This window comes from Anser anser, assembly GCF_964211835.1.
Source record: "Anser anser genome assembly, chromosome: 1".
NCBI classification, from domain to species: Eukaryota; Metazoa; Chordata; class Aves; order Anseriformes; family Anatidae; genus Anser; species Anser anser.
In genome coordinates, this window is record NC_139720.1 from 109,945,175 (window position 1) to 109,959,516 (window position 14,342).

General features: G+C 35.8%; 1 protein-coding gene across 2 annotated transcripts in view; it reads left to right on the forward strand.

Moving 5' to 3' along the window:
• The window catches only part of GABPA (GA binding protein transcription factor subunit alpha), a 23,837-nt gene extending 12,157 nt beyond the window's left edge, over positions 1-11,680 (forward strand). For both annotated transcript variants that reach the window (XM_083841510.1, XM_083841509.1), the window contains exons 6-10: positions 804-998; positions 1,794-1,850; positions 2,850-2,990; positions 4,372-4,564; positions 8,737-11,680. In XM_083841510.1, the coding sequence (XP_083697636.1) occupies positions 804-998; positions 1,794-1,850; positions 2,850-2,990; positions 4,372-4,564; positions 8,737-8,965 (815 nt within the window). In that variant the 3' untranslated portion in view covers positions 8,966-11,680. The remainder of the gene's footprint in view (positions 1-803; positions 999-1,793; positions 1,851-2,849; positions 2,991-4,371; positions 4,565-8,736) is intronic.
• The last annotated feature ends 2,662 nt before the right edge of the window (positions 11,681-14,342 follow it).

Consider the following 14,342-nt stretch of genomic DNA (forward strand, 5'->3'; position numbering starts at 1 on the left):
CTAGAGTGTGTTTGAAAAGGAGGGTGCTTGAAAGTGTTTAAAAATTCCAGTGAAGTCACGGGACTTTGCAGGACATGTAGACCTCCAGTGTCTTGAACAAAAGTACTGTGATTTTACATAGTAAAGGAACTGGAATAATGTTGAATGAGTTTAGAACTTAATATTTAATTGTAATCCTAAGCAGATCAATGTATTGGAGGAGGACCATCCTGATATGAGAGACACCTAATCTTCTTTTGAAACTGAAGACCTGTGGAAAAAAGAAAACATGTCATTTTGTGTTTTGAGGAATGTCATGTGTAGTTCTGATGTAGAAGCTTTTGCTAAAGAAAATCCCTTTTTTCATCCCTTCCATCTGTCCACCAAGCCACACCACTCCATCAGCACTTTAAGGGTAGTCAACTTTCTACCCAGTCAGATTGAGTCATGATAACCATGTCTCTCCTTGATGTTACATATTTACTTTTATGGAAGTTATTTTGTAATTGAAAACATACCATCACAGGACTTTGACTGAATATAAGCACTGACTGGTGTAGAAGCAGGCCCTTTAATTTAAAAAAAAAAAAAAAAAAAGGAAGATAACAAGAAACACCTACATAAAGGTTGAAAAAGGTCTTCAGAGATGGTCCCATGGAAAAAACAAGCGCTAGGTTACTCTTGTTTGAACCCAGTGGGTCGATAGCCATGTGTATTTCATTCTTGTGAATTACAGTAAGGACTGCCTCTGTACCCTCAGTGCTGAGGAACTGTGTGCTATGCAATGGGATGTATTTCAGTTTCATTTCCCTCTTTTTTTCCAGACCCTGTGCAGTGGTCAACAGACCAGGTGCTCCACTGGGTGGTGTGGGTGATGAAGGAGTTCAGCATGTCAGACATCGACCTTAATGCACTCAGCATTCCTGGGCGTGAACTCTGCAGCCTCACTCAAGAAGACTTCTTCCAGCGAGTCCCACGTGGAGAAATTCTCTGGAGTCATTTGGAACTTCTTCGAAAGTGTATGGGATATTTTTCTGTAACTGACTTTACTTAATTCATTTTCCCCCTTCTCTTTTATTTTTGCTTAAAATGAAATGAGCTGTGAGCAGCTCTTTTTTCTCCACTTCATATTAGCAGTATAAATGAGGGCATCAACAAAAGATAACAGGAGGTATTACTGAGAATGTCTGCTGTTACAAAGCATGTCTGCATACTAAACAGTTTCCCCATTTTTCATTAAACTTCATAACTAGGAGGGAGGAAATAGTGACTGATGAGTCTTTTTTTTTTTTTTGTAAGATTCTTAATTCATGCTTCTCCTGAATTGGACAGTTTTATAATTAAATATTGATTGTGAGTTATTTAATGTACATCTCTGTCTCACATGGAATTGAAGAGTATTAAGCATAGGCAATGAAATCCTTAGACTGTGCACAGCCTGACTGATAAGCAGTGCATTTGTACGTGCATTAATACGCTTTTAGATTTACCATGCTTGAATATAACTTGGCAGAATAAACTATTTCAATCTCAATTTACATTAAATAGCTAATGGCTTTAGGGGATGAAGAATGAAAAAGATATTTTGAAATTCATCATGGACGTACTTATTTCTGAAAGTTGAATAACAAACATTAAATGTTTGCACATACATATAAGACCATGAGCTGTGCATGTCTCCTGCAAACTAATACAAAGTGTTGGCTTTTTTTCCCTCTGTGAAATATGAAAGTTTTTGATATTCAAGTGAAGATGAAGGTAGACTTGAAGTTTGCGGGTTGAATAAGAATTTAACTATTCTTTCTGATCTGCAGATGTGTTGGCTAGCCAAGAACACTCTGGAGAAATAGCAACTGTTACTATTGATCAGCGTAAGTATTTCTGCCAGCAGTTAGTTTATACAATTAACCATTTGCAAGTTTGGCACTATGCTTTGGTTCCACACCATAATGGTACAACAGTCAGAAAATCACTAAAGAGAGTAGTTTTCTTTAAAATACACCCCCCTTCTCCTCTCATCAAACTAAAAAGCAAAATTTTTGGTTTCTCAATGTTTTGTTACTGGCTGAAAGATGTTGTATGACGTGAACTATGGAAGTTTCTAACCTATTTTGGACAGTAGGATTTCTGGTCTAGGGATACATATTTGAGGACTTGAGAAGTTTTGGTATATTAGATTATATATTGCATTACTGAATTGATAAATTAAAATTTATCAATTTTGATTTCAAAATAAAGCGTTTCCAAAAAGAATTGAAAGTGTATGAAAGAGAGGACTTGTTTGGAGAGCAATACAAGGAAAAAAATATTTGAAATTTTCTTCTAGTTGTAATACAGTGTCATCAATTATTAAAATTGATCAGTTTTCAGAAGACTTGTAAGCAGCTTACATATTAAATAGATGGACTATGTATTCTCTCCTGGGTTTGTGTCCTGGGTTTGTCCACCTAAGGTGGGGCATTTGAGTCTTCTTACACCATTGCCATAGCAGGTTATTTCATTGCTGTTTGAATAGCAAATATGAAGGATTGCACAGTGACTGTAGAGAAGATTGCATTAAGGTAATTCATATGGGAACAGCATAAAATTTAAATTAAAGACATGAGTTTTTTTAATGGACACATCTATAATGTTATATTTACAATGTAGCATCTTTACTACAACTCTAAACCCAGAGTTTCCACTGTAAGTGGATTTTTTTTTAATTCTTCGCATTGTGATTTATACAGCATGTATCTTTTTAACAATGGAAAAAAAAAACCTAGCTCCTAATATTATAATGTAGATAATAAATAATACATGTCTATGTATCTGACGTTTCTTTGTCAGCAATTTATAATTGATGTTCTGCAATGTTTTCTGCTTTGCAGCTGTGCAGATTATTCCAGCATCTGTACAGCCTGCAACCCCGACCACCATTAAAGTAATAAACAGCAGTGCAAAGGCAGCTAAAGTACAGAGAGCTCCAAGGATCTCTGGGGAAGATAGAAGTTCCCCTGGGAACAGAACAGGTATTGTCTACGTTATTTTTAAATGCAAATGAGCTAAACGCTCATTAATTTGAATTATAGTTTTGTAGGATGCATCCTTGTCACTTTGGTTATAATGTTTGTAGAAAAATCCATATAGATACAAAAAAGAGACTGTTACCTACAAAACATCTCAAGCACATGCAAACCTGGCAGGTTCGTTAGCTCTAACAGGCGCTGTTAATGTGGTCCCACAGCTTTTGAATCTTCCTGACATGGAGCAGATAGAGCTAGCCATAGTAAATAAAATGCCCACAATTGTTTCTCTTCCTGTAGCTTAACGGTCTGTCCTCTCAAACCATTGCATGGCACTTACTCCAGCATTTAACTTTTCCACCTTCCATTTGCAGAAAGGGGAGAAAATAAACTGTATGTTGCAGAAACCTAGCCTAGCTACTGCTTGATCTGTTTGCCTCCCCCTGTCCAGCTCTGACCTTCCTCCTTTTTGATGGCCTCAGAATCTAGCAAGCTTCAGATGTCTGTTCTGTTAAGTGAATGCACCTTTTAGAAAATGGCAAGCTAAATCTATAGTTTATTTTCAGAATTACTGGTATTCGTATATACCCTTTGATCATTAATAAATCATGTAATTCTTGTTTCTTGCTATCATTTTTGCTTTGATTCTCTCCACTGCTGCAGATCTGTTAAATCCTTTGTTCTGTTAAATCCTTTTCTTTTTTTAGCCTTTTTTAAATTTTTTTTTGAGAAAGTCTATTTGGAAGTCTATTTTGTTGTTCACAATTTTTAGGCCCAGAATTTATCATCTTACATCAGTGGGAAACACTCTGGGTTTCTTCTTTTAGGCATTAGGTCCGCTATCTATATCTCATTGAGAATTCAGAAATTTAATTGCATATACTTGAGTTAAAAAGAAAAGTAGTGATTGTACGCGAAGGATGTTATATTGACTTAAGCTGTGGTTCGTGGGTATTTTTTGTTTTCCTATCGCTAATATGTCACGTAGAAAGTTAGAGAATAAACGATCATTGGAAAAAAATATATGTATTTGTATGCCTGAAGAGGAATAAACAGACTGTGCTAAATCTGTTCTATTTCAGGGACGGATGTGTGCCTAAATGACTATTTGTCACTTTTGTTTTCATAATATTTTTTTCCCTAAGTTATAGAAACAAGTATATGAGAAGTCTTGTTTTGCATAATACTCAGTTTCTTTTTGCATAGACTAATATTGGTGACTTTGCAAGGAAGTATTGTGGTGTTTTTATTGTAGAGGAGAAGAAATTTTCCTTCCATCATACGTTTTGTGCTTATTTGCTTTAATATGTTGGTTGAAAACTTTTAGCCTTGATGGGAACATAAAAAGTACTACTTGAAATGGATCTTGTTATTCCTCTTTCAACAGGAAACAATGGCCAGATCCAGTTGTGGCAGTTTTTATTAGAACTTCTCACTGACAAGGATGCTCGGGACTGTATTTCTTGGGTTGGTGATGAAGGAGAGTTTAAATTGAACCAACCTGAACTGGTTGCACAAAAATGGGGTCAGCGCAAAAACAAACCCACAATGAACTATGAGAAGCTTAGTCGGGCTTTGAGGTAAGAAACTTTAGAAACTGATCAGGTCTAAAATGTTTTGTTTCCTCTTGACTACTGTTTCTCCAAGTATCATAATGCAAGTCTTGGATACATTTTTTTTTTTTAAGTAAGGGGATAAACAGATCCTTTGAAGATACTCCTTCCTATTAGATCATACTTTTCTTTGTAGCAGCTAGTGCAATAATTTCTTGAACATTTGAAAACTTTTTTTCAAGATTATTGAACTCTGACATGACAGTCAATTTGTGCAGCTTACAAATATATTTATTTTTTTGATGCATCTTCAGCATTTATGCTTTCACTAGCATGCCAAACTATGCTCATTAATGCGGAAAGATGCATAATATGTGAATACTCTGAATTATTGATTTATATTTTGCAGTTTACTTGTTCATGTTCCTCTTGCTTGTGTTATGGTATAAAGCAGATATTCTTCTGTAATGATTTGTTTCGGGCTGTCTTCATTCCATTGTGATTTCTGTAGTTTGACATTGGCAAAAATAATTTGTATTTCTGAATCACTGTAGACAATGTAGCTGGGGAGTGGGGAAGAATGCAAATAGATGAATTTTATACCTTTTTCCCAGTTAATTTGGTCTCTGGAAGCATTGGAAAATTCATCCAAATTCTCTTAAATTGTTAAGATTGAGTTTTGTATTCAGATATGGCTAAATCTATTTCTCTTGATCAGTTTTCAAGAAAGGTATTTGCGGCATTAAGCAATAAATATTGAAGCAGTTTTAAGAAGTCTCTTTATATGAGTAAGGGTGTATATCGTTTGAAGTCAGATCCAAGATTTACTTTTAATTATTTACACTTTTGGCTATGTTATCCTTCTAGAAGGAAGTAAACTCATCTATCGTTGTTTAAAAAATATCAAATTCTCTTTAAATATACCTCTGTAAGAAATGATGTTAATACTGGGGGAGGTTGGAAGCTACTGACTATGCCATTCATGGTTTTATAAAGAATGACTGCTCCCTATCTCATTTACGTGAACAGGAGGCATGAAAAGAAATAGACAAGCAGCAAATATATAGCCTATACCTTTTATTGTCTTTTAACTCCTTTAGGCGCGTTATTGTGGATGTCTAAATGATTGTATGAGTTTGAGGCAGGAGGACAAATTAATAAAAAAAAAAAAAAAACAACAAAAAAAACCTTGAGGTGTATTAAATACAGAAAAGTGGAACTCCTAGAAGTTCTTGAGCCCCAGGTCTTTGAAAGCAAGGAAGAGCATTATTATATATCTTCTCTACTTTCATGCTTTTCCTTAGGCATTTGCTTTTGGTTCATTGGAGTAATTATTCTGTTCTAGGTAGATCTTAAGTCTGCACTTGTATGGCCGTCCTTGCAATCTTAATATTTATATTTTAAATTAGAGCATTACTTTTTTCATAGGATCACAGAATCCTGTGACTGGGAAGGGCCTCAGGAGGCTTGCGGTCCAACCTGGCACAAGGCTGCTCAGGGCCTATTTCTGGGCAGATCTGGAATCCTCCACAAGCCTCCACAACCTCACTCGGCAACCTCTCCCACTACTTGCCTGTCCTCTGGGGGAAAAAGTCCTCATATCCAGTCTCAACCTCTCCTGTTTCAGTTTATGCTGTTCTTTTTCTGTTTTTTCTTGTCCTTCTGCTGTGTGCCATTATGAGGAGTGTGGCTTTTTCTTCTCAGTGACCTCTCTGTAGGTATTGGGACCTGTCTAACTGGTAGGTCCCTTTGAAGCCATCTCTGAGCTAAATAGCCCCGTTCCTCCAACCTTTTTGCAGTGGAAGTGCTCCAGCCCCAACTATCACAAGAGCCCTTGACAGAACTTGCTTCAGTTTGTCTGTTTTTCTTGTACTGGGTAACTGAGAACTGAACGTGGTATTCTAGATATGCTCTCATGAGTGCCAGCTGAAGGGTAGTGACTTCCCTTCACCTCTTAGCCGCACTTTTATTTGTGCAGCCCAGGCCACTTTGGGCAGTTTCCACCGCCAGGACATGCTGCTGGTCCGTGCTCAGCTTGCAGTCAGTGCAGGTGCCCAGGGCCTTTCCCCTGGTAGGTAGAGCTGCTCCCCAGACAGACAGTCCCCAGCCTCTATCATTCCAATACCATTCCCATATTTCCTGCTTGCTTTTCTGAATCTATTCATTTATGCACTGAAGGTATACGTGAAAACTTTCTGGAACATCAGATCGTATAAACGATGATAATGGTTTTGGGGTTTTGTCAACAAACTATGCAGAAGATCTCAAAGGCAGCTGAAGAACTCTGGGATAATGCTCTTATCGCTGGGATATTAAACAGATGTCTGCATAGTAATTTGCATAAATCACTATTAGAGAAGTTTTGTATTTATATTTCAGTCAGAATTACAAAAATCACATTCCACAAAGTTTTGCCATTTTGGCAGCTGCATCAATATTGACATGTTTTCTAACACTTGAATGTCTGAAGGGATATTTAATGCCTCTTACTACTACTGAGATAAACACTGTTGTCAAGCCAAACTTTTATTAAAACAAAAATGGTAATATGTTTTGTTTACTAATGTACTGAAATCATTATGTCAATTTTGATTAGTACCAGAAATGATGTTGATATTATTAAATGTGCTAAATTTTCTGCCCAGCTGCAGGAAAATCAGGCAGTATCTTCCTGAAAAAAAGGAATAGCAGCTTTTTTTGTTACATACAAGTTGGTGAATGTTCTAAAATCAGCATCTGCTTAATTACCCAGTAGGGAAGTGAGACTTGAAGAGAAAGAATTCATCTCCTCTATTATTCTGAAACAAAGTGCTCGTGCAACTCCAAAAGATCCAACAACTAAGAATTTCTAAACTTGCATGGGTATTTTAGCTCTTTGTTTGTGGTTTTGAATAGGCAAATGCTGTAACCAGAAGTGTATTCAACATAATACTAATATATTATGTAATACTAATTCAACATAATACTAATATATATAGGAGATATATATATCGTATAGCTTCAATTCTAATCGGATTGTTTCTATCACGAGATGTGGGAATCTTGAGTGGTTTTGGCCCTTTGCATAAATACTGAACTTGAAGTGTCCAAAAAAATATAGTTGCTTTCTTAGTAACTTACCTACTTTCCCCTAGACCTCGGAAACTAAAGTTAGTCTTTTACTTGACTCGATTTTGATGGTAAATGAGAAATATCTTTACTGTTCCAGCATGTCACTCAGAGGGTTGAGTTTTAGGCAGTCAAGAAATCTGAGCTATCTTATACAACATCTGGGTGATGGTTTTGAGGAAACTAAATTGTGGTTTTTTTTGTGTTTGTTTGGTTGGTTTTTTTCAAATTTATCACAGGTTTGTTAAGCTCATCAAGTCCAAGTTATGTCCTAACCACTTAGGTTTTCCTAATGAGAAATAAAATGTGCATTCAATTAATCCCTGCAGTCAGACAAGAACAGCAACAAAACTGTAAATGCTGGCTTCTTTATTTTATTGGTATTAATCAAATACTTATACTGTAATGTCTCTTGAGTACAATGAGTCATATAGGGTTTATGTTATCTTTTCCGCATCTCTGTTCAGTGCGATAATTCTTCTGTGACATAAGGTAAAAAGTGTTCATAGTTAGAGAAATGATTTTTAGTTGTAAGTAAAAGCAGAGGATGTTGTTTAGCAAGTATTAACTATAAAAAAAAGTGTGCTTTTATAGTTCTGTCTTTAAAAGTCACTCTCTCACTTGTTTTTAGTAGTGTAAAAACCACAGTGCTAATTTTCAAGCTGTTTCCAACATAAACAGTTTGTCTCGGAAAAGCAGAGGTGAATAAAGAAGGCAAAGGACAATAACGAGGGAGGAGATAACATTTTCTTATTAAGGCAAAGCGCTATATAAACTTTACCCCCTTATCCCTGTAAGCTGTTTTGAATTTCTCCAGTTTAAAAATGGTCTTGGTGCTTTCTACAGTTTATAATATAATTATTGTGGTTTGTTTCCACCTAACATATCAAGGTGCAGGGAAAACTTTCAACCTTCTTCCCTTTTCTTATGGGAGAAAAAAAAAAGCCTAAATGTTATCTCAGTATATGAAATCACATGAGAATATTGATGTGCAAAGGATTCATGTTTTAGTGTCCAAGTGTCGCTAAGTAAGTGACTGTGTATGGAAGTTAGAGATGCTGAAAACTTGTTGTTTTTTTTTCTTTTTACAGATATTACTATGATGGAGACATGATCTGCAAAGTGCAAGGCAAGAGGTTTGTCTACAAATTTGTCTGCGACTTGAAAACTCTCATTGGATACAGCGCAGCAGAGTTGAATCGGTTGGTAACAGAATGTGAGCAAAAGAAACTGGCCAAGATGCAGCTTCACGGCATTGCTCAGCCAGTTACAGCAGTAGCACTAGCTACAGCATCCCTGCAAACAGAGAAAGATAATTAAGCACTAGGACCTAAAAGTGGGAGCCTGAGGCCTTTCCTATATAACCAGAGCAGTTGCTCTTAGTTTTATCAGAATTTGAAGCTTCTTCTGTTTCTTCACAGTACAATACAGTGCATGATTTTCTACAAAGAACTGGGACTGCCATAAATTTGGATCTTTTAACAGCATATGTTTCAGTGTAAGTTAAGGGATCACTGCAGCTTCCGCAACTGAGTCAGGGCCTCCGTGGTATACAGTCTGAAATTGGGGAGAGAAGTTGAACTGGTTAGTGTTCTGTGCCCACAGCTCTACGAAATATTTTTTGCAGTGCTTTTAACAGAAATGAAGTACATACAGTAAGCAGGCTGATCAGTTCGTCTGGATTCAGTTCTTTCCAGTCTTTTGTTCTCTGCTGAACTACCAAATGGAATTTGAGGCTTTCAAAGTTAAACGTGTTCATTATTCTCATTTAATCAAGCAGAGTTGAAAGACATATTAAACATTACAAAGCATTAGGTTCTTAAAATGACTTCCGTGTTTATAAGCAAAGCAAACTAAGACTAGACCGAACTGAAGATCTGTGCTGAAGAAGGAGATCCAGGTTTAGATCTGGCTTAGGTGAAAAGCCAATTATGAGTATTCATTGTAATGTGTAGATAATATGCGTATATGAGGGCAAGTACTTACCTGTTTTGAAAGACATTATTGATGCTAGACATTTAACAAAAAAAACAACTCCCCCCCCTCCCCCATCAGGTGATTTGAAAACTTGAAAAAATATCCCTTGCCCAAAGAGTAGTTTGCTTTGGTGGGTTTTTTTTAATGCTCTGTTCTGCAAGGTGCTTATACCTGCATGGTAGTCAACCTTAGTAACTGAAGACCTAAGTTAATCACAGTCAGTAGTCCCTTCCTGTTTAGAAAGAAAATGCAAATTGGAAATAGTTTTAAAGAGAACTCAAGTTTGATTTCCAAATTATTGTACAGTCTGACATATATAGAAGTACAAAGATGTGTAACTTTTATTTAAAATTAATTTTCTTTCTGAACTTCAAATGATGTTTTTGAAGCTTCATAAGCCAAATGCATGCTCCAGAGCTGGGTGCAATTCGAAGTCTGGATGATGAATAGAAATAGTTGGAATGTATTCTGAATTCTGAGACACTAGTATAGAGAGTAGTTCATGCAAATGTGCAGTAAAAAGTAGGCTGCAATGTTTGAGCTTCTATACTGATGCCTATTGGACTTTCTTTTGATGTCTGAAAATAGCATGGTTTTGTTTTGGTTTTGCCCCTTCATGTTATTAAACAGTATAAATATTTACGTCACAAGGCATATTTTGCAACTTTTTATAATTGACACCCCCCCCGCCCTTCCCAACACTTCACAGTTAATTAAAATGAAAATGGTTAAGGGAAAACCTTTAATTCTGTGAGAGTGAGCTACCCTTAAACCTTAAATCAAAAGTGCTTGTACAGAGAGTTTCTAAACATAAAATTTCTTTATACTGAGTAGTGAGAGCACTGGGCTGTTGCTCTTGATCTGAAAGTGAATGGTCATACTTGCAGTCAGAGGGCAGGAAATACAGAATACTCTTCTTTATGTTTATTTTAAAAATGTATTGAGGTCAAATCTGTTTTGTTTTATAGGTGGATGTTCATCTGCAGATAGCTTTTGATACATAAGAAATCTTGCATGCATTTCTAGTCTACTTTTTTCATTACCTCCACAGTTATAACATTTTCTTGACAGATTCTTTCAATTACTCTTAATATTGTTTTCTTTCTTGGGTGCTTAAAGCACTCCATCTGCTAAGCATGTTGGCTTTTTTTTTTAAATAGTTTTTTTTAAACCCTGAGCAAAGTATGTGTCTGTCACAAGAGGTCAATCGTCAATCCACTTCTTACTGTTAAAATAGTCTAATTTCACCCGTTGGCAAGTGTTTGAGGTGACTTGCGCAAATAGATGTAGATTTGCTTACTAATAATAAGATGAAGCTGATAGTTCAGTGGCAGCAACGATGTATGTAACACTGCTCCATTACTAAACAAAAGTCCAAAACAAGTCACAGTTGTATTTAGCAGAGTTCATGAAAGGCCTTTTAAAGTTTAAAATACAGTACAAAAAGAAGAGCTTAAAATATTTTTACTAAATAGAACTGGACTGCAGTAGGATAAACTAATAGCAAAGTTGAAATGTAATATTAATACTTTATTCCCCTGAATGTTCTTATTACATGATAAGCCCTCTAGGGAGTTCTTATATCACACTTTGTAAATACATCTGATTATTATTTTGAAGCTTTTCAGTGGGTATGATACAGTCCTTTGGGTTCTTTATTGTGGGATCATCTGCTTTTCCACCTTGTTCAAATTGGTAAAGAAGAAATCTTTTAAACAATTATAAAATCAGTCACATTTTCTGCAGTTGAGGGAGAAACCTGTGACTAACTTGATGTCTTCAATGAAATAACAGATGTAGGATATATTGTCAAGAGTTGTTCTGTTGCTGCCAGAAGGAAAACACAGAAAGAATATTCCCATTTTTTTGTAAAACAGAAGGTTTTTTGCATACTTTTTACTCTTTAAATAAAGACACTTATACTCTGCTAAAATTATGTATTTCTTTTGTTTTGCATTTTTTTGGTAATTTTACACAAAACAATTATTTTCTATTTTTACTCTAAAATATTTGTGCAGAAAATGTCAATATAGTAAAATAAAAATGTTATATGGCTAATGCTTGTTTACTTCTTAATTTTTCAGAAAGCCATCTGTAATGTTTGTGCGCAAACAGTTTAAGGATTAATACATGCATGTCATTCTCATTACTCTTAAGATCACAAGCTAGTTACAGGAAGAAGGAAAATTACCATATTGTCTGAAGATGCATCGTCTTTGACTTGATATGTGCTTCTGTTTCCACTTTAAAACTGGCACTCAGTATGCATCATTACTGTAACAGCTTTCTTTAACATCTTAATTGTAAACCTCAAAATGGTGCTTTTATAAAAATAATGATGGAAACTTAACAGTAGGACAAAATGGAGCCAGGTAAAACAACAATGTTATGTTTTTAAGGGTATTTAAATTGGAAAGATTAATGTTGAACTGTAAATTGAATACCTCCCAGCAAGGAATTTGTTTCATTCTTGCAGATAGTCTCACTTAACTTCATATGGCCTGCTAATTCAGTAGTGAGTAGTGTTCTTAAAAAAGACCAAATTCTGTTTACACTCTTACTACATTGTTTTTAAATTGTGTCTTGATAGAAATCTTCTCATACCTTTTAAGTCCTCTGTCTGGACTGCCAAGTTCAGTATGGAAATATTCAGTCATCTTTAAACCTAACAGATTGCTTGATTTCATGTTTCTGTTTCTCTCAGCAGCAATAGCATGCAAACAAGTAATGGCAGAAGGTAATTCTAAGAATGCTTCAGTAATTTGTTGGCCTTTTAAAGTGCACTCACAAGTGTTCAGCATCCTATTAAATGAGGACCTTTTATTGGCGTTCACAGTAATTAGTATCTTTATGTCAGTCTGAGTTTGTTTTGGGATTTGCTTTCTCTGAAAAAAATCTTGATTGGAACAGTATAGAGAATTGCAAACTGATATCTTGCAATTATCAATCCTAAGCAAAATAAGCCAACACAAGACACCATTGCCTGATAATGAAAGAAACATGATACAGTGTCCATTGACATGAGTTTATGGGAACATTTTTTGAAGGAAGCATTGCAGAAGATCCATTTGCACCAGCGTATGGGAAATATACCAACTAGACTTTTCCTCCAGAATTGTATTAATGATTGTGTTGTGACAGTGTGCAACTTTTCTTTTGGGGACGTAATTCTTCATATAGATGATGCTAAAGAAACTTTAGTAATTAAGCAGAAGAATGATTGACTAGTTTCTAGAGTTGTAATGTGGGACTTAATACGTTAGATGTGTTATGACTCAGTTACATTTTGCATCTTTATTTTGCGATTAGAGCCCAAAGCACCTAACTAGGCACCAAACTGAAACCTTACCAGCTTGTAATTTTAGCATGTTGATGTCTTGGCCATTAGTAATTTGAAACTAAGATTTTAAAATGCTGAGAAGGGGGAAAAACAAATGTTTAATGTCTGATTTTAATTAAAATAACTTGTGGAACTGATTTTCTGGAAACCTAAATTAAATGTTGCTAACAGGAGTGGTATTAGAAGAAAACCACTTAATGGGTTACAAATATATCATTTGCCTCAACGGACAGAGGGTTTGATTGTTGTGTTTGTGGTTCATGGCACACAACATCCAAGCATTTTCTTTTTGGAGGTGGTATCACCATAACTAGTTATGACAGGAAAGAAAGAATCCAAAGGTAATTAATTATTGATAATAATTGCAAGCAACTTATTTATGCTGTTACTGAATAAAAAGAAAAGCAGTCAAAGGAGCAGATAACGGAAACAGCTGAACTCCTTACATAAATAGTTGTCTAATGTAACCAGAAACAGCTGAAGTTATCTGAAATGCATTTTTTTAAATGCCCAACAGTTCCTGAATTGTAAAACAACTGTTGGGCAGTAGACGTTAATAAAAAATCAGTTTATTCTTTGTAGTTGCTTTCAGGTTGCCAGTGTTGAAACTGCTGATTAGAAACACTGCAGGAAAACTGCTTGGTTAGCTCAGCATAGCTCTGATGAGGGTGAAAACTTGTGGAAAATTTGTTTGCTTGTTTACTTAATTGCTTAATTGTAGTTGCTACTAATAATCTGAATATGCTGGAAGTCTTTAGAATATATATTAAAAAAAGAAAAGTTCCCAAGTTCTGTGAGGCTGAATAGCTGAGTAAGTGAGATTGTACTCTCAAATCAGTGTGCCCAGGTAGGAAAATAAAGCATAAGTGAGCCTTTATGCAACCGGCAGCATGCAGCTGTGCACCAGCCATTGCTGAGTGGTGCTCAACTAGAGCAGCAGGAAGAACTCAAAGAGAGCTGGTTCATGGGTGTGCGTCTGTTGGGATGGAAAGGATTCACATGCTTTGGAAAAGAGGCTTCAACAGGTTTTTTCATTGGTTTCCTTCTTGCTCATGAAATGTTTTGTCAAAAGGAGGATAGTTCTTCCAGGAGAGGTGGTAGCTAAATGGAGTATGGTGCGAGACTGGCAGCTGATTTATGATACTAAACTGGCACTGAGCTGAAAACAGCAGCACTGAATTTCTGAAAACAATTGTAAAAAGGTAACACCAGGCAGGCAGCAACAGATGCGAGTTTCTCCCTGGACCAGAAGGTGTGCTAGACCAGGCCGAGAGGTACAAGGAAGGCCATCAGCCACTGCGTTTATTTTTGAATGGAACATGGCTGAAGAGATAAAAGGAAAAGAGGAAAAAAAAATGAAGTTTAAGCCTTTTCCTTACA